Source organism: Nycticebus coucang, chromosome 4 (assembly GCF_027406575.1).
Source record: "Nycticebus coucang isolate mNycCou1 chromosome 4, mNycCou1.pri, whole genome shotgun sequence".
Classification (NCBI taxonomy): Eukaryota; Metazoa; Chordata; class Mammalia; order Primates; family Lorisidae; genus Nycticebus; species Nycticebus coucang.
Genome location: NC_069783.1, coordinates 1,273,528 through 1,296,890, shown reverse-complemented (window position 1 = coordinate 1,296,890; position 23,363 = coordinate 1,273,528). Strand labels below are relative to the sequence as shown.

Here is a 23,363-nt window from a genome sequence, read left to right as displayed (position 1 = left end):
ACTATCAGATCCCAAATAACTCCTGATTCAGCCTCACCACGTACCTACTATACTGAACCCCAATGAGCTTGGTGCTCTGGCCTGATTTCCCAGAAGCCTGGGGCATTCTTCTAGGGTGCCTGAGTATCAATGAGAAAATAAACCATTTAAAAGTAATTGCAGTGAACGTCTATTAAAGAGTTAGCAACAAGTAAAGTTCATGAACTCTTAGAAAGCCTTATGTTAAGACAAATACAATTATTAGGCTATACATAATAAAATAAATGAAGAAAATAAGTCATTCTTAGGCCGGGTGTGGTGGCTCACAACTGTAATCCTAGCACGGAGGGAGGTAAAGGCAGGTGGATTGCTTAAACTCAGGAGTTTGAGACCAGCCCGAGCAAGAGCGAGATGCCTTCTCTAAAACTAGCAGGGTATTGTGGTGGGGCCTGTAGTCCCAGCGACTGGGGAGGCTGAGGCAAGAAGATTGCTAGAGCCCAAGAGCTTGAGTTTGCTGTGAGCTATGACACCACAGCAGTCTACCCAGGGCGATAGAGTGAGAGTCTATCTCAAAAAAAAAAAAAAAAGTCATTCTTAAAAGTCAGATATAATAAAAAAAATTAATATTTTAAAGCTATATTTAAAATATTTGCTAGTTTATTTTAAGATTCCTTAACAAAATTAGTAGCTCACAGCAAATACCATGAACAGTCCATTTTTGTTATGTCAACATTTCATACGATTCTATCCCGTGATAAACAGTTTGACTTGTGGTTACCTTGCTGTGGGTGCTGTTATAACTAAACTTCAAGTTCTAGCCACTTCTTTCTTTTCTTTCCTTTTTTGCCCTTTTTTATTGTCTTTGCAGAAGACCATCAAATGAACTGTCACGCTACACGGATGATGCCAGACCCGGAGAAGGATGACAACAACAACGACGAATATGACAACTATGATGAGCTGGTGGCCAAGTCCCTGCTGAACCTCGGCAAGATCGCCGAGGACGCCGCCTACCGAGCCAGGACTGAGTCGGAAATGAACAGCAACACCTCCAACAGCCTGGAAGACGAGAGCGACAAGAACGAAAACCTGGGTCGGAAGAGCGAGCTGAGCCTGGACCTGGACAGCGACGTGGTCCGCGAGACGGTGGACTCCCTGAAGCTGCTGGCACAAGGACATGGCGTCGTGCTCTCGGAAAACATGGGCGACAGGGGTTACACAGACAGCATGTCGCAGCCGGATAGCAGAAGCATGAACTACGTGCTGCTGGGGAAGCCGGCCAACAACGGGCTGGCCGACAAGGCGGTGGAGGAGAGTGACGAGGAGGTGTGCCTCAGCAGCCTGGAGTGCCTGCGCAACCAGTGCTTCGACCTGGCCCGCAAGCTCAGCGAGACCAGCCCGCAGGACAGGGCCCAGCAGCAGGGTCTGGCCCTGCGCCCGCACGGCCGGCAAGAGGACGACTTCCCGGGGAGGACGCCGGACAGGAACTACTCGGACATGATCAACCTCATGAGGCTGGAGGAGCAGCTGAGCCCCCGGCCCAGAGTGTTCTCCAGCTGCGCCAAGGAGGACGGGGGCCGCGCGCAGGATGACGACACCACCTCCATCACCTCGGACAGGTCGGAGGAGGTGTTCGACATGACTAAGGGGAACCTGACCCTGCTGGAGAAAGCGATCGCCTTGGAGACGGAGCGCGCCAAGGCCATGAGGGAGAAGATGGCCCTGGAGGCAGGCAGGAGGGACAGCATGCGGTCGTACGAGGACCAGTCTCCCAGGCAGCTTCCCGGGGAGGACAGGAAGCCTAAGTCCACGGACAGCCACGCCAAAAAGTCATACTATGGTAAAGGTAATATTTCTACCTCACGTAAGTGCTGGAGAAAACAGGAGCTAGAGGGGGGTGTTGGTAGCACACAAAGTATAAATTGCGCTAGAAATGTCTCCACCGCCATGTCAGGGTCGGTTCCAGAATTTCCTTGTGTGGTTATGTTTCTGAAGAGCAAATAAAATCCTTGTCTGAGAAACACAAAAAGCAGCTCAGCATCCTGTCATTAGAGTGGAGGAATAATCGGAGCACACTCCTTGGGAAGGTAGGGTGGAAGCACAGACGCGGCACGCTGGAGCCTTCCAGGGAAGCCCGTGCTGTTGCAGGTGAACCCTGTGGAGTGGCCAGGGTCTGTGTCACAAGTAGTCAGTCATGGAGGAAGCTCGTGTTGTATAAATCGGATAGGGTAGGTGGCATCATGATTTATAAAAGTACCCTGGAATGGCAGTTCTTGGTGAAACCACACCCACAGAAAACAGCCCAGATGGAGATTGAGCAGTAATGGAGTGGTGGGAATGTGAGTGGGCAGTGACTGGACTGCGGTCATCTCAGGCAGTGAGGCGCTGGGCACCGTTGCTGTGTGAGGCGAGGCACGGCCTCAGCTGAGAGCAGTAGCGAGTTCTTCAGCACATCCATCCCCTCTCCTGGGTTCCATTCCACTGGGAAACAGTTTATGGTGCTTTTCTTAAATATTATTTATTATAAAACACTCAAAACTATCCCTATGATAGTTTTAGCTGAGTTTTATTTTATGAACTATGTGGGCACATATTTGCACGTGTTGTTATATTTAGCTGTATATGCATACATACTATACAATGTAAGTATATCATGTATATATGCGCACACATCTTCCTCCGACCTGAGAGATTTGAGTTCATGTTTGCAATGATGACAGTGCCCACGTCGGGATAAAGTAGGTGGTAAAGCAGCCTGACACAGAACCTTGGCCCTGTGCATGTCATGATTACAGGCTTCTTTTAGAATCAAGTAAGAAGAAATTTTAAGAATGAAATTGGGGTTTCCTTAAATGCTTCTATTTAGTACCCAAAATATGCTTTTCCTGTTTTCTTTTTTTATTATATTCATTATGAGTACTGAGTTTCTTCACAGTGAATCTAATAATGAGGTCCAGGAATTTGGTTTGAAAATCAGTTGCTCTCTAAACTTCAAACTATTGGAAAAACTGCATTTTTCTGTCATGACATAGGTGTGTGCTCTCCTCTCAATGTGCACAGCCACCTTCTGTACAGGCCAGGTGGCTCTGCAACCAACTCCAAACCCCACAGAACCTCAGCCAGAGGCTCTGGAGGTGCTCAGCGTGACGAGTGCCAGGCCCTGGTGGCCTCACTCAGGAGGTGAAAGCCAGACCATCACAAGCAGTTGTTATGTGATGAGGCTATTTGTAAAGGAAATAGGGTCTTTGGCTCAGGCTTGCTGTAGGCATTTTAAATACTCTGAATGCTAGCATGTATGTTCAGAAGTATAGTGCTATCATTCTGAACAAGATGTGCTCAAATTATCTATTAGAAAGTTTTAGCGTCTTTTAGAATCGTACAGGAACCAAACACTTTTTAGGAATAAATAGCGTTTCTCGTGTGATTGCTCAGATGCACAAATACAGAGTGTCCCCAAAATCACTTCTAAAGTCACCATGTATAGGGAAAATAGGAAATTGTTGCTAAATGTACTTTATTTACAAAATATTCATTGTGAAGCTTTGCAAAGAAGTTGCCAACATGTGGAGACTATTTTGTAAATATTTTGTAAAATTTTGTCATTAATATTTTGTAAATAAAGGTACATTTACCTACAATTTTCCATTTTCCCTATGTATGACCATTTTAGCCATGACTCTGGGGACACCCTGTCTGTCTCAGACTTGTTTCAGAATCTGAAGTGGTGGGTTTAGAATGCAGCTCTGGCTGGTAGGGTAGTGATGTGCTGCTTGTAAGCATAGGTTGGTTTGGTTTTACAGATTCTGTGTTGTGATGGCTTCTTGGGTTTCTTGTTCCCTTTCAACTCAGCAGCTTTACACAAATTTTGACTGATTTTGTTTTATTGTTGTTTTTTTTTTCCTACCAAAAGATGGAATTCAAAGTGCTCGCTTCCCTTATATAAATGGGGGGAGGGGTGGGAGTGTACAGTGACCAAAGGAGCGTGCTTTCTCCCTGGGAAGGGAAGGACTGGCCCTGGGTGTCCAGTGGGCGGTGCTGGACTCTGTCCCCGTCATGGCTCCTGGTCCTCCTCCTCTCTCTAAAGCACATTTCTGGGTCCCAGTAACGTTTTCCACATGGTGTCAGTTTCTTTTCAAGGTGTCAGTAGTTACATTCAAGACCGAGTAAATAAAGCAAACAAGCCCAACAAAGTGGGTCTAAAAGATGAAGAAAGGCACCCTTTAAAAACAAAAACAGTTAGGTGGTGACGTCCCCCCTGCATGGGCGAGTGACATCTCACACCACTGTGGCACGTCAGCAGTCGTGGTGACATCCCCCCTGCATGGCCAGGTGACATCTCACACCGCTGTGGCACATCAGTTTTCAGCATCCCGGTCTTTTTTTCAAAGATGGAGGCAACATGTATCAGTTCTCATTTCTGCACAATGTTTTCAAACTGATTTAAATTGTCAATGAATAGCATTTCCAAAATCATGAGTTAATATAAAGAATTGGTCCTGAAACTCATCTCCTTACATGTGGTCATCCACTCTAGCCGGAAGGGGACCGAGCAAGCCGTACCCAGCACAATTTGTTTTCTCTATAAGATGTTTTCAAGGTCTTGGTTAAATTGTTTGTCTCTTTGTTTGCTTGGTTATTTTGTGTTTGCTTGCACGTTTTCTGTTAAGAAGAACTGGGGTCACAAGTAGAAGGAAATCCAGGGGAGATGGTGAAGGAAGCAGCACCCTCCCCGCCCCGGACCTCGGGCACAGAGAGGAGAACATGCCCTGTTGTCTTCCAAAACCTGGCAGGCCCTCGAGCCACGTTGCTGTGTGCAGATCAGACATAGTCTCAGAGCATTTTCAAAATTCATGAAATGATGTAATTTTTGTGGAAATCCTATGTCCATAGAATAGAGTCAGTGGTTGATGTTAATTATAACTCACTCTTTTTCTAATCTGTTAAAAGCCATTTGTATCCAGCTAAATATTTGTTATCTCTAGTTTATGATTTTAAATAATCAAAGTTTCTTTTGAAGCTGTTATGATGCACTTAACTCTTCTTTTATATTTACATTAGTTAGATTATATAATGGTATTATGAAATTACTGAAAAGACAATAAAAAGCCAGGCTTTTAGTTTGCATGTATATGGGAAGCTTCAGCAAGGTAATTAGAAATTGAGTCACAGCTGCATAATTTTAAATTTGTTTTCAAAGGTCATTATGGATAAATAAGGACAGGAAGGAAGCTCATACTGCACAAAGGGTCTGGGGCACCATCTAGAAAAGAAGGGGGCTTTCCAGAGCTGTGGTACCAGCTTCTGGAAGCCCTTTTCTATTTTGAGTTTATATGAGTGACCTAAGAAAGTCTGTAAGAGTTCAGAAATTTAAAGTCGGTTTTATCTTGAGAAAAATGAGTTCTGAACCAAAAGGAAGACATATTTTCTATCAATCTTGATTGGCCTGATTAATGAAACATCAACATAAAAGAAATAAATCCCTAGAGAAACTTAATTATTTCGTTATCTAGACCAAATAGTAATAATCACCATCTATTGGTGATGTGAGCAACTGGTTTTCAAACTAGCTCAAAAATACAGTGTTTCACACACGTGTACTTACTATTCAGTCCCAGCAGTACCTTAAAAAAAAGTACCTTCTGGAATTACTATATTGCACGCTCAGGAATTCTGGGCACAGAAACAATATTATTGGCCATATCACTGACTGCATTTCTGGCACCCAGCATTCAATTTCTTACCAAAACTCCATTCGAATCGCCCTCCACTGGCTCTGGGGAGAGGCCGGCCGGGCAGTGGAACGCATGGCCTTGGCCTGGCGTGTGCACGCGCGGCGACCTCTGAGCTGCCCCAATTCCGGGTGCAGATGAAGAGATCAGAACAAATGGTCGCTCCAGTGGCTTCTGAAACATTTTTGATTGCCCATCACCTCTGGCAGGTGGGATTTCCACCCTTTTGGTTATCTGCTTACAGTGCCTTCTAAGAGTTCAGCTTATTCTCAGAAAAGCTCTGAATTGGTGTGCTAAGAAACGTGTTGCTTAACCTCAAGAGAGCAACTTTCAATGTGAGGAAATTTTGCAGCTTATAGTATATACTATTAGAGCACTCAGAGATTCAGCTAAAGAGTCTTTGAAAGAAATTGCTCTCTCTGGATAAATTTCTCAGGAATGCTGCTGAAGGGCCATGGTACAGGGTTGGAGCTGTCCTCTGAGAAGGCCACTGTCTCATCACTGTTTATGCTGATTTCTTTGAGCCACACAGCTTATCATGTAACACACGGGAAATAATTAATCAAGGCTTAAGCTTAGGGGAGGTTTTTTTCTTTCTTTAGGATAAAAACTAATATACTTTATGATTCATGGTTATACTATATAAGGTTGAAAAAAAATCACCCAAACCAGAGACCTTCCTAAGCAAACATCTAATGTCAGAGCCTGTCCCTTGATGCCTCTTTTATTTCTTTCTTTAGCAAAGAGCTCTTCAGATTGTTAATAATCACATTTGTCTTTGGTAAACATTCATTGTTTTGGCACCTGTTGTCGCTTTTAGATCCCTCAAGAACAGAAAAGAAAGAGAGCAAGTGTCCAACCCCCGGGTGTGATGGAACCGGCCACGTAACTGGGCTTTACCCACATCACCGCAGTCTGTCTGGATGCCCGCACAAAGATAGGGTCCCTCCAGAAAGTAAGTCCACGCCCACACTACCCTGGGCAGTGCAAACACCTATGACCTATCTCTGTCATCCCACTCACCTGCTGTCATCTCCATCGTATGGCTCAGTGCAACCTTATGTGACCAGTCCCCTAGTCACCTGGAAGGGCAGCTTGTCCAGAACAAGTGGGCTTGTCAGTAGCCCCAGAGGACACCTCCTCCCACCCAGGACAGAAGCTTGCCAGCAGCCTTGTCCCTGTAGCAGAGCTCCAGGTGCTGAAGGAGCTCAGGGCTTGCCGCCCTGTGACCTCAGGCAGGTGCTTCTCCACTCTCTCCCTGCAAGTCACAGAATGGAGTGTCTCCAGAACATTCTTCACAGCACTGAACTGCTGTGGACCCCCAAGGAGAGAGCCCTTGAACTATCTCTTGCCCAAGTATCTGGACTTCTGCATATTATCTGAATGAATATTTAGATATGAAGTTTTGTTGCATTTTTCTCATAAAGTCTGTCTCTTGGCAAGGTTGTTCTGAAATTTCCACATTATATGAGCTTAGATGAGGAGGTTTGAATTGGGTGGGTTTTGATCTTTTTAATTCTTTTTAATTAATTAGGTCTGATAATATGGAATACATCTGTGAAAACAACTAAAAGTTTTTTAGAACTAAAATGATATATAGTTTTTTTTAAATTATCCTTCTCTTGGCACACAATTGATGCCAACTATTTAAACACAATTAGAATTGATTGTTCAGGGAAAAGGTATATTTTCAAAAATGAATAGATGAGTTTGAAATTCTGGTTTTGAATATAAAGCCTGTGAAGGGCTTTCTTCACTAACAGTCTCTAGTGAGGAAAATGTAATAGCTGGATTTGAGAGGTAGCAGGCTGGCAAGATGACCAGTTAAGGTGACTTTTGAGGGTCATCCCATCATAATGGGTACCTTTGGAATAATTGAGAGCTTATTCGGCCAAAGTAGGTTCTCAGTGGTATTTGAGAATTAGCACGGTCCAGCTGGATCTTTATTTTCAAGTGAAATACTTTTAGAAACTACCATGGCCCCAGACTTTCAAATGTCCACTCAAAACAGTAAGCCACAGTTCTCTTAACTGCCTTATGAACAAACATGAAGAGCTGTGGCAACAAGCAAATTGGAGTGTGTGGTGACAATCCCGTGTGTTACATGAACAGGGAGACAGCATGGTGGGCGGCTTCCGTGTCCAGCACACGTGTGCAGCGCTCAGCCCCAGCACTAACTCGTTCAGTCCCCAGCAGACCTGCAGGGTGGCCCTGGCCCTGCTTTTCAGATGATGAAAATGAGAAGCAGAGACCCCACCACCCTTCTCCTTGCAGGGCGCCCTAAGGCTGCACAGTGTTTTTTAAACTAATCTGAACAGGCACTGACTCACCTAACTAAATGCCGAGCTCAGTGTTAAAGCTGTGTCTGTCAGCTTCCCCTGAAGCCTGGTCGGTCCGAGGACGACCCGGTCAGTCCTCACGGGCCGTGTGGCCCTGACCTGGTGCTCTCTGCGCTTTCTTTTTCTCATCTACAAAATGAGGCATCAGGAAGAATCTCTTTATGCATTTTTTATGTATTTTTGCCTCCAATGTAGATTATCAGTTCCTTTTTATGGATGAGAAATTCTTCTGACTTTTCACAGGAAAATTCTAAATAACTTAGTAATAGGAGCTGTGTTCTGACAAGTTGCACTTTGCACAGACTTGTGGCTACCACAAGTCAGACCACTCCTGGCACCATGTCAGGCCCGGAGGACGTGGGAGCACAGCCTGACTAGTCTTTACAAAGGCCTCCCAGAGTTTCTGCGGGATGCACCTGCGAGTTCTTGCTCATGTGTGACTCCTCATAATACAACAAAAATGTAATTAGAAAATCAAAGGATTCCATCCATAGAAGGCTGCTGCTTTCTTTCAGTTTTTCTGGGCTAGTTTCCCCTGGTTGTGGTTTTTGTCCATATGAAGTCCTCGCAGAGCTCACAGCACACTCACTGCTAGGCCATGCCAGGGCTCACAGTCCATGCGGAGCGCCCAGCCTGGTTGGGGTGGGGCGAGCACAGGCAGACTGGATGCAGCACGCCAGGCACTCAGCCGCCGCTTCACCCTCGAGGAGACCAGGGGTCCCCACAGCTGCCCTGAGGAGGCACATTAGTTGAGCCGCACTGCAGAGAAGGAGCATTTTCCAACTGCCTCTGTGAAAGTCCACCCAGGAGGTCAGGACATAGAGAAGACAGTGGCTGTGGGAGGGAAAGGCAGATGGGGGCTCATGTGCTACCATCGGAACCGGAGGTGCTGGCCTGCTCTGTCATCCAGCAGGCTTGGGAGGGCAGGCCTGGGTACCCGGGGAGGGCAGGAGCAGAGGTGGCTACCCAGAGTCATCCTTCCAGCAGCCTTGGTGGAAACGGAAAAGGGGAGATGGCAGTAACCAGAAAAGAAGGGGAACCAGAGATGGGTATTTGGCCAGAGTATGTGGAAAGGTGAAGCAGAAGAGAGTGGCGCTCCTGAAAAGTCTCGTGCAGGAAGTCACTGGCTGAGGCCCGTGGGAGGAACAGCCACAGCAGTCACTGGAGGAGCTGTCTGAATGCTCATGCTGACACCAGAGCAGGAAGAGGCATGTGGGCGTGGCCACCGAGGCTCAGGCTGAGGGACTGAGCTATCTGAATGCTCATGCTGACACCAGAGAGGCGTGTGGGCATGGCTGCCTGGCCACCGAGCCTCAGGCTGATGGACTGGAGGTTGGCCTAGGGGTCCCGTCTCCGGGTGAATCCTGCTTGGGCCAGGAGTCCCGTTCAGCAGGGGAGAGGGATGCAGTCAGCTCAAGGCCTCCACACAGGCAAACATGGCAGGTGCCTGCTATCTTCAGGCAAAACTTTCTGTTTGAAAGTTTAGCATAAAAGGGAAAGAAAAGTGAAGATTACTGAAAGAGGAGCCGGTCTGGGAAGTGTCTGTGTGATGCAGCTGTGGACACTAGGAGAACCCTGGGGACAGAGAGTGAAGGACACAGCAGGTCAGGTCCTCAGGCAGGGGACAAGGATGGGTGAGAACGCAGCTGGGGGCTCCCTGTGAGGAAGGAGGGAGCTATGAAGATAAAGCCACATAGATGGTTCGCACAGGACTGACAGAGGACTCAAACCGTGGTGACACCATGGGGACTCAGGATACAGTGTCTAGGAAATGTCAACATGCAGTTCAGTGACCAGTTTGGGCAGGCACCATCCGTATTCACAGGGCCTTAGGTGACCCTCACGGGCAGGGGACAAGCTCTTGTGGCTCTCCTGGAATCTTCAGACCTCAGTTCAGAAGAGTGGGGCCAGGGTACAGGGTGACTGTGCACCCCTCTCTCTCCCAGAATCCAGAGTAGAGGCATGTCATTAGGGCCAGACAAGAAGGGCTGTAGTGTAAGGTCTGTGCCTTCCCCCCCACCCCCAGCCAGGAGTGTCCAAGCTGCCATCCCACCTGAAATCTCATGTGGAGAAAATGCGTGGCACTTGGCATTCTATTCAAGAGTAATAAAGTCCTTAATTTCTACAGGGAAAGTCATTATTTCATGTGTTTTATCTAAAAATAAGGTTTGGGGTTTTCTATTCACCCATGCCCACCACATGTTCATAATTCTATGATACAAGATAATTTAAAATGACCGATCTCTGTGCTAATTGATATTTAGTGCTTATGTATGGGAGAAGTCAGGGATGGCCTTGCTTCTCTGTCCTCTAGAAAGATTTAGTTGCCGTACCCTCAGGCCGCCAGGGTTCCAAGTTGGCGCCCCTGCTTTGCATGCCGGTTAGAGCAGGATGGAGCCTCCAGCTGTCCCCGAGGGTCTCCTGATCACGTCGCAGGGCTGTCATGAGCCACCCCAGCCTGTGTTACAGTGACTGCGTGTCCGCGTCTCCTGCCACCCTGTGTTAACGCTGGGCTATTCTCTTTGCCTCTCCTTGTCAAGTCCTTGCCATGCACGAGAGTGTTCTCAAGTGCCCCACTCCGGGCTGCACGGGGCGAGGGCACGTGAACAGCAACAGGAACTCACACAGGAGGTAAGCCGCACCCTGCCGCCCTCAGGCCCAGCCGCTGCCCCCGTGTGCCCTGCAGCGGCAAGCGCCTAGACACCCTTCCCTTCATGCTGGGTGCTTTGCTGCCTCAGCTACTGCCACGATGAGGGTCACGCTGGGTGTAATGTCCAAGATGGGCCACAGCCATGTCCCATGACTAGAAGGTTTGTGGTAAGGTCTCTTTTAGCCTCTGGGGTGAAAAAGGGACTGTCCTATCCCTGACGCGGTCGTCTACATCATATGTGGCTTCCGCGGGCTGCCCTTGAAACTCTGCTGAAACCACAGGTCGCCCGTCTGAACATCTTCAGAGCACTTGCAGAGTCCAGAAGTTGGGAGCATTTGGGATGAGACTGTGCAAGTATTCTCAGAACCACACTTTTGTTTGTGACAAATGCTAGTTCTCTTTTCCTATTCAGAATTTATAAGAAAGAGATATTAAATTGTCCATAATATTCAGTTCACATATTTTTTTTTCAGTAGCATAAAAGTGATTCTGTTAAAGTTTTAAAATTTGTCTTGCATTTGGGAGACTCAGCTTCATAAGCTCCTTTCAAATTTTATCTAGAGGGAGGAATGTGTTATAAATTTCACTGTGATTTTTCCTTGAAACCCTGTATCCTTGAGAGATTTTCTGGTCTTAGTCTGCAGCAGGAGAAAGTGATAAATAGGCGGGTATGGTTGGTGCTGAGCTGTTTGCTGTGGTGACGACAGCGTCACCTCCTTCAGTGCACTGTAGCCCAGCCCGTGTTTCTGAGACATGACACAGATGTGGCTGAGCATGTGCACGAATGTAGACACACATGTACACACAGAGCAGGCACACGAGTTCACAAAGAAAACACGTGAAAACACGAAGACCTTGTCTGTCTCCTCCAGACGAGCTGAGCTATTTAGCCTCGGAAAACATCCCACTGTTTCCTAGAGACCTTCTGCCTTCCTCCCTGCTCACGTCCCTTCTTGTGGGACTGGGGCTGAGGCCAGACAGAGCCTGGGTCGGTGGCATCCTCAGTGTCAGCTGCGGCTCCATCCTCTGCTGCCGGCCAGGTAGTTGCCATTCTTAGGCTCTAAAAAGTCTCACCCAGCTGTTAATTTATCATCTTCAGAAACAGTGACTACCCAAGAATGGAATCCATGCCTAAAGTTTTAGCCAGCTTGTTCTCTCCTGAACGCCCTGGTTGAGAGGACGAGCTTACTCCACATGCAGGGCCGGGTGCCTCCAGCCTTGTCTGCTGGAGCCAAGACCAGGACTCACAGGCTGAAGGCACAGTCATTTCTCCCTACCCCGTCTCACCCTCTCAGGACTGCTCATGGCAGGTTTGGGAAGCTCCTCCCTCTGCAGTTCCACCCACTTCAGGGTCTTCCCAGGCTCAAAGAGGGTCAGTGTGTGTAGCCGATCGAGACCAGACCACTAACCCCCCTTCTGTAATTGCAGCCTGTCTGGATGTCCTATCGCTGCAGCAGAGAAGTTGGCAAAGGCCCAAGAAAAACACCAGAGCTGTGATGTGTCCAAGTCTAATCAGGCCTCGGACCGAGTCCTAAGGTACCACCCAAGAGTGTGTTGCTTCACGAGACTCATCTGCAGACGTGCCTCTGGGCTCTGGGGACACCCACAGGGCGGATATTCTCTTGTAGCATCAGGAATGAGGGGCTGTGCAGGGGGTCAGGACCTGCTCCCAGCCCCAGGCTGCGGCCAGGCTGTCCAATGGCCAGGACCACTTCAGCCACCTGGGCCCTGGTGACCCATTGTGACTATTTAAGTAGAAAATTGGAGGAAACTATTTCTGGTTTTCTTTCTGGCACTGCTATTTTAAGATTCTATGGATACTGGGTAAAAAGGAAGCTTTGAACATTGGCGAGGTGCCCAAAGTGATTTTATCTTCATTTGGAGGAAAGGGCAAGTACCAGCCCACAGGGACAAGGACGATCCCTACACAAAAGCCCTGGAATTTTCCTCCCCCTGTACCCTCAAATGCCTTTCAGTTGGGAGGGTCACTTGTCAGGGTCTGCGTTGGAAGAGGAGGAAGCCCCATAGTCATGACCCTCGTGCAGGCCTCTCACTGTGCATCACTCCAAACCCCAGCGCGTGTGAGAATGGGGACCGTCCTCATGTGCTCGGCCTTCTCACTCAGTGTCATACCAGAGACACGTGTCCTCACCCTGTACGATGACTCTGTCATCTCGGTGGCTGCACATGCCCCACCTTGTGGATGAGGCTCTAGTTCGGAGGCATTGGGTTATTTTCAACTTTCACCATGAAGAATAGAGCAAGGACGCATCCTGTCATACACAGAGGGCCCAGAAATAGGAACGCACATTGTAGGGGAAAAAAAACGGTATTAAAGTGTAATACTCGGTATATGCTGGTAACAAAAGATAAGGACAAGTCACACTGAGCACCTCTTGTAACTGCAGAGGTCAAATGTAACTTGAGTATTACAATTTTAATACAGGTTTTCCCTTTCCTAAAATGTGTATGCATTTTTGGTACTCTCTGTATATAGCATTTTTCTTCTGTCACTAGGCAGGTGATAGGAATTTTTTTTGGTCCTCATTTATTATTTGAAAGCTTTCCTAAAGAGTTTGATCATAGTGAATAATCTTTCTGTCTTCTTTAATAGGAAAGTTAAAATAGTTATAAAAAATTAGAAATAGGGTGGTGCCTGTGGCTCAAAGGAGTAGGGTGCCGGCCCCATATGCCGAAGGTGGCAGGTTCAGAAAAAAAAAAAAAATTAGGAATATTTTTAAGGAAAACAAAGGCAAAAAATTCTATCATTTAGCGATAATTCCTCAGTAAATTTTGACATATATATTTCAAGAGATTTCTACCCATGAATGTTATCAATCAAAAACCCCTCTCAGGGCACCTGTCTCCCAATTCCCCTTCAGTGTGCCCCTCCCCACTCCCCACCCCCGTGATAACACTGAACACTCAGCAAGCTGGAGAACAGACCCCACCCCCCATTAGCTACTGACAAAATGGGAACCCTGTGTGTGTGCGCGCGCGCGTACACACACACACACACACACACACATATAAAAGTAAACCCTCAGGCCATGTGATTCATGAAGAGATAGTTATTAATCAAAGAAAATTTTGAAAAATTCTAGGGAGACATTTGTTGTTGAGAGCTCATATTAATTTTCCTCTGCCTGCCTTGGCCAGACCCTAAAAAGACAGAAAGGACCCTGTGTGCTCTTATTGTGGTCACCAGGTGCCTGCACTGCCCAGCAAGTGCAGCTCTGCTTCTCGTGATCAGTGGGGAGCCTGCATCTTAGGGACATTGGCAGCAGGGGACCAGCAAGGCACCTGTATAACTGCAACTCTCACCTTGTGCAGACACAGACGCCCTCTGACCCCATCCAGGCCTAGACCCCACCCTCTGTGCTGTGTCTGTGGCTTCAGGAGCCAGGATCCCTTCCTTGGGAAAAAGACACATCACATGTGACCCAGACAGAACCCAGCACATCCATGCCTCTGGCTGGAGGAGGGAGCCAGGGTGGGACAGGCCCTGAACAAAAGGAAAAAGACAACTCCACTGCTGAGCAGGGTGCTCAGGACAGGACAGGCAATGGAGGATGGCTGGCCCCTGAGGCTTCTGGCTGTCCGCAATGGTGCTTGGGCTTTTGCAGGTGCTCGACCCCAGAGGGCTGTGTGTGCACCAGGCATGTGTACCTGCCCCTCTGCTGTATTCCCAGGGTCTTCTCATAGGGGTCCTCCTTAGATGAGGTAAGTGAAAACACAGGAAGGAACCAAAGAGAGAACATTAACCTACAATCATTTAGTTACGTTTGATAAAACGTCTCTAAGCAAATTGTCCCACAAGAAGCTGAGGTTTAAATGTAGGCCAGTAAGGTGGCTGCAGCACCCGGGCTTGCCGCGTCCTATGGCTTTCACGTTGTTGTCAGTGGGCACCTGCTGGGCACAGTGCTCCTCTGCCGCGGCCCCACCTTGCCCAGACCCCTTACCAGGCCTGCGGGGGGTGGGGAAGGGAATGACCAGCTCCCTGGCCCCGCCACGCTGTTTGGAAGGTGTTCCGGCTTTCTTGCCTCTGCACCTTCAGGCTCAGCAGTTCCTTCCTCACTCCACCCTGAGTCTCACCCTTACACTCTTTCCTATTCTGTAAAATCCACTTCACATATGGCCTTCTCCATTAAAACTTAATCGAATCCCAGGACTGAAGTGATTGCTCTTGTCTAGAATTCTCACAGCACTTATACTCTTAAAATATGGTCACAGCCCACGTGGTCCTTCAAAGGAAAACCCAGAGTCGTATTTATTTACGTACCTTCATATTGCCTGGTCAGATGCTCAAAAATAGTAGACAATGAATCAGTTGTTACAGTATTTTCTTTACTTGACAAGCCATAAATAAGCTAAATTAATAAAATTTAAATAAATGTGTTGGTGATCTGGTAAATAAATTGAATATTTAAACATTACTATGTCATTTGTTATAAAGGTGGCATAAATTTGTTATTAAGCAATATGAAAACTCACTTTCTTTTTTTTAATTCCAATTGTCAAAACTTTGTAACCAGTCCAAAACCAATATAAAATTTTTGAAATAATGACAAAGAAATATATTATGTCCATAGATGTATATTAAGTCAAAATTTACAGTAGCAAAACAAAATCTAAAAGTTAGAAAACAAATAGTATGATATTCATTAACTTCAATGTCATGAAGCTATTAAGAACTATTTCTAAAGCCTATGCAACCAAGAGGAAAATTACAGACACGTAAAATGAATCATAAAATATGTAAAAGTCTAAGGTTCTAACTATTTAAATAAATATAAGATACATTAAATTGACCAAAAAACAAAAAACCTTAATAGTTACTGTCTCTCGAGGAATTATAGGTGATTTTTTTATATAGTTTTTGTATCTTAAATATTTTTAATGAATCACATAAAAGCAAAAGAATAAAGTTTTTATTCCTGAGAGGAGTATGGATGATTTTTGTGTACCAGTGTGCACAGTGTTGAGAGAAGACTCAATAAAACGTATATTTATTCAAACACACAAACAATACTTGTGGAAAACAAGTCAGGAAACGGAAAATACAAAAGCTTTGGGATTACGAGAGGGTGTCACCTGACCGCTGTCGTCAGCAAGTGTCCTCTGGACCCGCTGCACGTCTGTGCCGCCAGTGTTACGATTTCTTTCCTTTGCCAAGACCTCATCCTTGTGCTTGAGGTCCTGCAAATATTTGCACATCAAAAACCGAGATCCTACTTAAAAATGATCATCCTTCATAAATTGTGACCGTAACACTGATAAATACATGAGTTCCCTGCCTTTTGTTTTTTCCTGCTAAAACATCCCTCTTCTTTGGGTCTTTATTTTAATACATTTTACATCATTGAGGAACATAAAGAATCATCAGGGAATTCTGGACCCTTAAAATCCAGTATTTTGTGATGGTGTACAAAAACAGTGCTTATGTGAAAATGTCTATACATGAGAAAAATGCAAAAGAGGCTAAATTATACTGTAGAATTTCGTGATTGAGTCTGTACCTGTGTCTATCCTCCAACATGCCCTCCGAAGAGGCCCAGGCCACAGAGCCGGGTGAGGCTGAGGAGGGCGGAGAGGGCCAGAGGGGCTCAGCTGGGCGTAGCGGGAGACCCCACATGGCTGAGTCAGAGAAAACACCAACGGAGACCCTGCTCACAACAAAACAAAGTCATAAATGAGCGAATAATGTTTTACTAAGATGGTAAGATGAGCAGCTGGTGAGAGATCTCTGTACGGAGGATAACATCTCTGTGACTCAAACGATTTCACATTAAAAGTATAAAAACCCACTTAGGAGACAGATGCATGGACACACACTAAAAAAAAAAAAAAAAAAAAAAAAAGATTAAAAATCAGTAAATGAATGATAATTGACTATCCCTCTATTTAAATATTTTATTCCAAAGACTAAAAGAATACTACTACTAGGTAAAAATATTCAAAGTAAGCTAGGCACAGTGGCTCACACTTGTTACTCTAGCACTTTGGGAGGCAGCGGTGGGAGGATCACTCAAGCCCAAGAGTTTGAGACCAGCTTGGCAACATAATATTGAGACTCTGTCTCTACAAAAAATGGAAAACTTAGCCATGGTAGGGGGATACTTGTAGTTTCAGCTACTTGTGAGGCTGAAGTAGGTGGATCACTTGAGCCCAAGAGGTCAAGGTTACAGTGAGCTGTGATTGTACCACTGCACTCCAGTCTGGACAACAAAGCAAGACCCCGTCTCTTAAAAAAATAAGAACAAAGAACGTACATACAAATATTAATCCTCTTTTGTCTTACTGTTGTCCAGCTAGAGAAATTTTGATAAGGTTCTTCTCAGTCTGTGTCCCTCAGAGTATATCTTATTTCTTCTCATTTTAAACAGTAATTTATTATTAGCTCACATCATTTGTAATTCTACTATGCTTTATAATTACAAGGAAAATGCTTGAACATGAGATTCCTCCCCATCCTCATAGTTCATCTCTTCATCAGACCTAATGCACCTCTTAACGGAGAGAAGAAAAAGATTTAAATGCATTACTTACTGGTCTCTTTTATCGCCAAAGTTAACTTTCAGTCAGAGAGCCTATTTCCTGATAAGCAACTAAAACACATTTTATCTTTCCTCAAGAAAATAAAATTGTGATCTTAGTGAAAGTTTTCCCTAATATAGCTAAGCAAGGATGTTCTGCTGTGAATGTGCAACGTGTCATATACAAAGCCACAACGCAGCAAGCTGTTGTCTGTCCTCTCCTTCCCTTCCAGGCCAATGTGCTTTGTAAAGCAGCTGGAGATCCCTCAGTATGGCTACAGAAACAATGTCCCCACGACCACGCCGCGGTCCAACCTGGCCAAGGAGCTTGAGAAGTATTCCAAGACCTCGTTTGAATACAACAGCTACGACAGCCATACTTATGGCAAGCGAGCCATAGCTCCCAAGGTGCAAACCAGGGATATGTCCCCCAAAGGATATGACGATGGTAGGAGGTGCACACTCTTATACATGAGAGACACGTTGCCATTGCTGATGTTGTTATTGTGTATATTGATGTCCTACAAGTCAGTCTAGCCTCCACGGTCACCCAAGGGGCAGCCAGAGAACAAGATGTTCACAGTGCGGCCGGGAGCAGAGCACCCCGGGTCTGCGCAGGTGTAGGTGAACAAACCCTGTGGGAAGGAGTGAGAGGACAGCCCCGGGTGCCCTGTGGCTACATGTGGAATGTGGGGGAGAAGCCATTGCCTCGCTGTGCTTCCTGGCCTTCTCTTAGACAGGTGGCCCTAAGGCAGGCGATGCCGGGAGCTCACAGTGCAGCCTCTGAGCTCCGGGCAGTGTTGAGAAGCTCTGCACTTACTTCCTCAGTGCTCTCAGCCATGATGCTCATGATAATCATCTGGGGAGATTGCTTTTTAACTCTGACCCTAGGCTGTGCCCCAGACCAATTGAATCAGAATCCGGGGAGTTGTCTGGGCAGTGTGTTATTGCTCACCTGTGGTGCAGGCGCACAGCTCCGACAGCAGCCCCACGTGCTCAGCTCTCCGCAGCAATGCAAGGACCTCCCATCTCTTCTCTAACGTGGAAACTGGAGCGGGAGGGAGGGGCAGTCCAGGCAGTGCCACTGCCCACTGTGACCAAACTGTATTGCTCACTGTGCTACGGCCACGTGGTGTCTGCCAACAAGCAGAACTGAGGGAGATTTTGCACCTGCATGTTGAGGGAAGAAGAGGTGCAGACTCCCCATGCTGACCTGAGCCCCACTGGCGGCGTGGGCTCACCACCAGGTCACTGCAGAGCTGGTTTGGCAAGTGGTTTACCACAGCAGGGAGGACTGTGCTGCTTTGATTTTACTTACTTCTCTAACCATGTGTCTGTGTTAAATTCTTGTATATACAGATGTAGTGCCAGATTTACCCGCTGGGTCTAGAGGTGACATGTTTGGATGACTTACAAGTTTTGTCATGGTGCTCTTTGGCATAGAGAAAGAGACAGGCTTTTAAAGATGTTTGAGCTCATCTTTGAATGAGAGATTTAATTAGCATTACAGCACACACACACACACAGACACAGTATTTAACAGGCTGCTTGGCAAGCTCAGAAACCTTCCTTTTACCCTCCAGTAGGAGGTGCTGCTCTCTTTCTGAGCTGTGTTATTGCTTTCCTTAATAATAATTTGTTTGGAAAGTGCCTGAAATTTAGCATTTATTTGATATATCATATATTAGTTACTCTTGTGTATCAACTCTGAATATTCAGAAACAGACATAAGTGGAAATAGGGATGGCTGTAGGGTACAATAGAAATCATTTGAGTCTTTTTTGTTTATTTTGTAATAATTACTTGAAATTTCAGGTTTTGCTGTGATTTTGTTTGTTCAATTGCAAATGAAGGATCAAAAGGCATTTCCAGAATGGCAGTTTCCGTCCGTGCCGTTGCCGGTGCGCCAGTGCTCTGCAGCAGCCCCCTCGCTCCTCCATTAGATACTTACCTTTGCTCTTGTTCTGTGTGGCCTTGTGGTCCTGGCTGGACCCAGCCTAGAGTGAAGGGCAGAGACGGGCTTAGCCCCGGCTGGAGTCTAATCTGCTGGGTCTGTTCTCAGCGTCCTGTCCACAACCTTCCCAGGCAGCAGTCCTCGGGAATAGAGCAGGAGGGAGTATCTGCCGCTCTGGCCTCAGCTGAGACGAGGTGCACATAGGGGTGTGGGCACACACTGCCAGCTGTGGGAATGAACGATGTGTGTTAGTTGTCAGCCTTAATTGCTGCGTGCCTGGCAAGAGGCCCAGGCCGAGAGCTCAGGCTGAGCAGGCAGGTGAGATCTCCATGTCGGGTCTTCGGGAAGCCCAGAAAGGGGAAACTCAGCCCTCTGCCCCGAGCTGCTGCGGAGAGAAGTGGGCACCTGTTTCTGTTCCACTAGATCCTCCTGGGCGTTTTAGATAAGTCCTGCAACATTCCCACCAGGACGAGACTGGCTGGGTTAGGGCTATCAGTGGGATAGGGGGGTCGGGGCACCCCCACCCCCATACTGGGCTCCAGGTGCTGACACAGGGGACGGACACTGTTGCCTGCATTCACCTCCAAGCGTCCTGGCCGAGATGCACAGCAGGTGCACAGAGAGTTCAGTCCTTGCTGCGTCAGAAAGGCTGGGAAATGAGCCTGTGATGGAGGAGAAAGTGTAATCTCAGGAACAGGGGTGAGGCCATGGAGACTCAGAAGGGGCCAGTCATGCTGGCTGCGTCAAAGACACCTGCACCTTCCAGACCTGGCAGGCCGGATGCCAGCTGTCCGCCGTCTGTCCCTGTCCATCTGCCTGTCTCTCTTCCTGTCTGCCCACCTATCTATTCACTCCCTTGGGATGTAAGTTTAGGAAAAGATGACAAATAAATACAAGATAGTGAAACACGTTCTAATGCAAGTTCACTCTACCGGCAAGAATTGGCATGACCCTTACCAAAGAGGCAAATTTTACACTATATCGTGAAGCATGAGTGGAAATAATGTGGATGTAGGGAATTCCTGGACCTGTGAGGACAGCCAGCAGGGCTGTCTAGGGTCCACTTTACTTACTTCTAACTTCTAAGTTCTCTGAGGCTTTGACCTTTGGGTTACTTTGGACCTTCCACTTTTGCACCCTGGAAGACCACCATGCTCCCTGTCCCCTGCATTCTGGCCTCTGGGGCTCTGTTCTTCCTGCCACCTGGCAGACCACCCCACCCCCCAACCCTACAGAGCAGCCCCTTGGGACGTTCTGTCTTGGTGGAAGCACCCTGAGGCTCCCAGAGCTCGAGGCCCAGCTGGCTTCTCTGGGGGAACTGTGGGTGTGGCTGGGCTCCCACTGGGCTGGTGCAGGCAGGCAGGTGGTGCTTGGGAAGGGGCTTCTGATGGGACTCACACTCTGACCGGTGGCCTCACAGTGGCCATCTAATCGGATGTCCCTATGGAGAAGTTCCTTTCTCCTATCTGTGGCCACACACTTCTGGTTTCTCTCAGCAAGGCCCTGGGCCCAGCGCGGCAGACTGGGTGTTGGCTGTGGGTGGGACCAGGCCTGCGGTGACTGGGCCCCCCCTCCCCCAGAAGCCATCATCCCATTTGATTACAGCCTTCGTTATTAGGTTTCCTGGAAATTCTGGATTTTAAGGACACGTTTGTCTGATCCATTAGGAAGTAGACATTTCTAGGAGAATAAGGTACTCGCACATAGTGAGTCTCAGGAGCAAAGCAGTAAAGGGCCCTCATGGGGGCTTGTTCTTTTGGGTTTTGAGTTGAGGTGTCATTATTTCAGTTCACATGCGTAGCTACATCCCATGTGCCCTTCCCTCCTCCCGCAGTGAGAACACAGACACCTGAGCGGGGCGCCCAGGGACTCAAGGCCCAGCCGCTGCTCCTGCCCCAGAGGCGACTGTGCCACAGACTCAGAGCACTGGTCTCCCATCACACGAGGCGGTCGGGCCTGGGGAGCACCGACACACCCGGGCTGCTGAGTGGTGGAGGAGCTATTTGACTGAAAATAGCTTTGTTTGCCAAAATAAAAAGAAAGTGCATTTTGTGTCTGTGAAACTGCTCCCATCTGACAAGGGAGTGGGGAAAAGACCCGCCTGACTCCAGGGCCACAGCAGCCTGCAGCCAGTGTAGTGACCACAGCAAGGCTGAATGTGGTCTCATTGACACTAGGATTAGCAGCTTCGTTGACATTTCACAAATAAGAGATAATTATTAGGACTAAGGACTTCTTTGCCTGAATAATGTAAAGTACAGACTCTCTTACTTTGATTTTGATTAAAAGAAAAATGATTGTTTACATTTTTACAAGAGTAGATGTCCTAGTTGCTTGTTTGCAGACCGTGAGTTGACAGGGTGTCAGGAGATCATGGAAGGTTCAGGCAGGAACTTAGACTCTGGTCCACCCACTGGGCTTCCTGCAGGGTAGCACCCACGTGCAGCATCACATGCACATTTTAGATAAGAGAAAGAAATGCGAAGATACACTGTAGTTAAAGATTCACATAAGCAAAGTATTTTCAGGCAGAAGGAGCCTGTTTAGCAGAGGGGCTGCTGGGCCCACCCAGGTGAGCTGCCCCCGGGCTGCAGTGAGACCCCTCGTACCTTCCTCTTGACTGTGGCAGCCTCAGCTTCCGCATCATGTGAAACAGGCGTGTAGCAGCACCCTGTGGGGAGGTGGAGGGCATGGTGCCGTCCCCTTAGAGACCCTGGTGAGCTCAGTGTAAAGGGCGTCCCTTCAGGGAGCGCCTAACCTCAGAAAGCAGGCGGAGAGTGCCGAGTCTCTGGGCCCACCCACCTGCTGAATGCCCAGGGTCGGCCTCAGTTTGCTGCAAATACTCATGTAGTTCCTTTGACTTTTCTTTTAGAAACTGAAATCTGTTCATTTCAAAACAAAACTATTATTATTTTTTTTTTTGTATGGACCACTTGTTCTTCTGAGCCAGGGGCCAGCCCTCCCCAGTAAAAAATGAAGGGCCCTTGTAAGTATTCATTTCTCACACAATTTTTACCCTCCTGTTTTTTTCTAACAAAATTGCAAATAATGTAAAATTACAACCTTTAGTCCACATCACACGCTATGACAAGCAGTTACTCGGTGTGGCCCCCACAGCCCATGGTGGACCCTCTCACAGGCCTGCCTTGGTCTGTGCTGAGCCCACGGCCGCTGCCCACCCCCACCTGTGCTGCCACTTAGATAAGGAGCCTCCCCCAGCACACTTGCTGAGGGACACTGGTCTGGGACAGCTGTGCCCCACCAGGGGTGGTGATTATTCCAAGTGACTCTGCCATCTCAGGTTGGCATCACAGAAGTAATATTATCTGCTGTTTACTGTCTCACATCATGGATTTTGCGTGTGGGAATTTGAACCTCTGGTCCATGAGAGGGAAGTAGGGGAAAAAATGGTCACTTGCCTGTGTGGCGTTGTCTTCCCAGCTGCTGGCGGGGCTCAGCCGGGAACGGTGGGGCCGGGCCTTGTCTGGGCTCTGGCTGGCTGTGCAGTAAGAGCGTGGCCTGCAGTGTCTCTTCCCAGAGCCCTGGGAACACAGTCTGCAGGCCAGAGCTGACACCATCCACAGCGACTGCTGCTTTTTTCCTTTGTAGCTAAATGTGGTGCTTTGGGATAATTTCCTTATACAGCTCTTAATGACCCTGTTGCCTGTGAGGCTTCTTGTTTAGTTTTTCGTCTCGCTTTTTGGGAAGAAATCACTGGAGGATGTCAAGCCCCAGGTACAGAGCTACGGACGGTGGTCTTGAAGGCTTCTGGTGGGGCAGTGCCACCTGCAGACCCCCAGCACCAGACACAGCAGCGCTTCCGGCAGAGCCCCCAGGGAGCTTTGCCAGCCCTAGCCAGGCCCAAAGCACAGGCTTGGCTTGTCCTCAGCCTGGCAGTGAGCACTCCAGGACAGCCTCACGCTGCTCACAGGGACACAGGAGAGCTTGCCCTGGAATGAAGGTTTTTGTTTTTTTGAATTTATTAAATCATAGCTGTGTACATTAATGCATTCATAGGGTACAATGTGCTGGTTTTGTATACAATTTGAAATATTTTCATCAAACTGGTTAACATAGCCTTCCTGGCATTTTCTTAGTTATTGTGTCAAGACATTTATATTCTACATTTAGTAAGTTTCACATGTACCCTTGTGAGATGCACCCTAGGTGTGGTCC

The 23,363-nt window shown here is 47.4% G+C and overlaps 1 protein-coding gene across 14 annotated transcripts in view; it reads left to right on the top strand.

Annotated features, from left to right (window-relative positions):
* MYT1L (myelin transcription factor 1 like) overlaps positions 1-23,363 on the top strand; it is a 476,241-nt gene that overhangs the window by 375,659 nt on the left and 77,219 nt on the right. For 8 of the 14 annotated variants that reach the window (XR_008379597.1, XR_008379596.1, XM_053588625.1 and 5 more), the window contains exons 10-14: positions 848-1,825; positions 6,529-6,663; positions 10,588-10,678; positions 12,126-12,233; positions 17,467-17,681. Coding sequence is in view for 12 of the 14 variants with exons in the window: in XM_053588625.1 (XP_053444600.1) it covers positions 848-1,825; positions 6,529-6,663; positions 10,588-10,678; positions 12,126-12,233; positions 17,467-17,681 (1,527 nt within the window). In the remaining 2 variants the exon portion in view is untranslated. The remainder of the gene's footprint in view (positions 1-847; positions 1,826-6,528; positions 6,664-10,587; positions 10,679-12,125; positions 12,234-17,466; positions 17,682-23,363) is intronic. The other 6 variants (XM_053588628.1, XM_053588632.1, XM_053588626.1 and 3 more) reach the window with 1 other exon arrangement.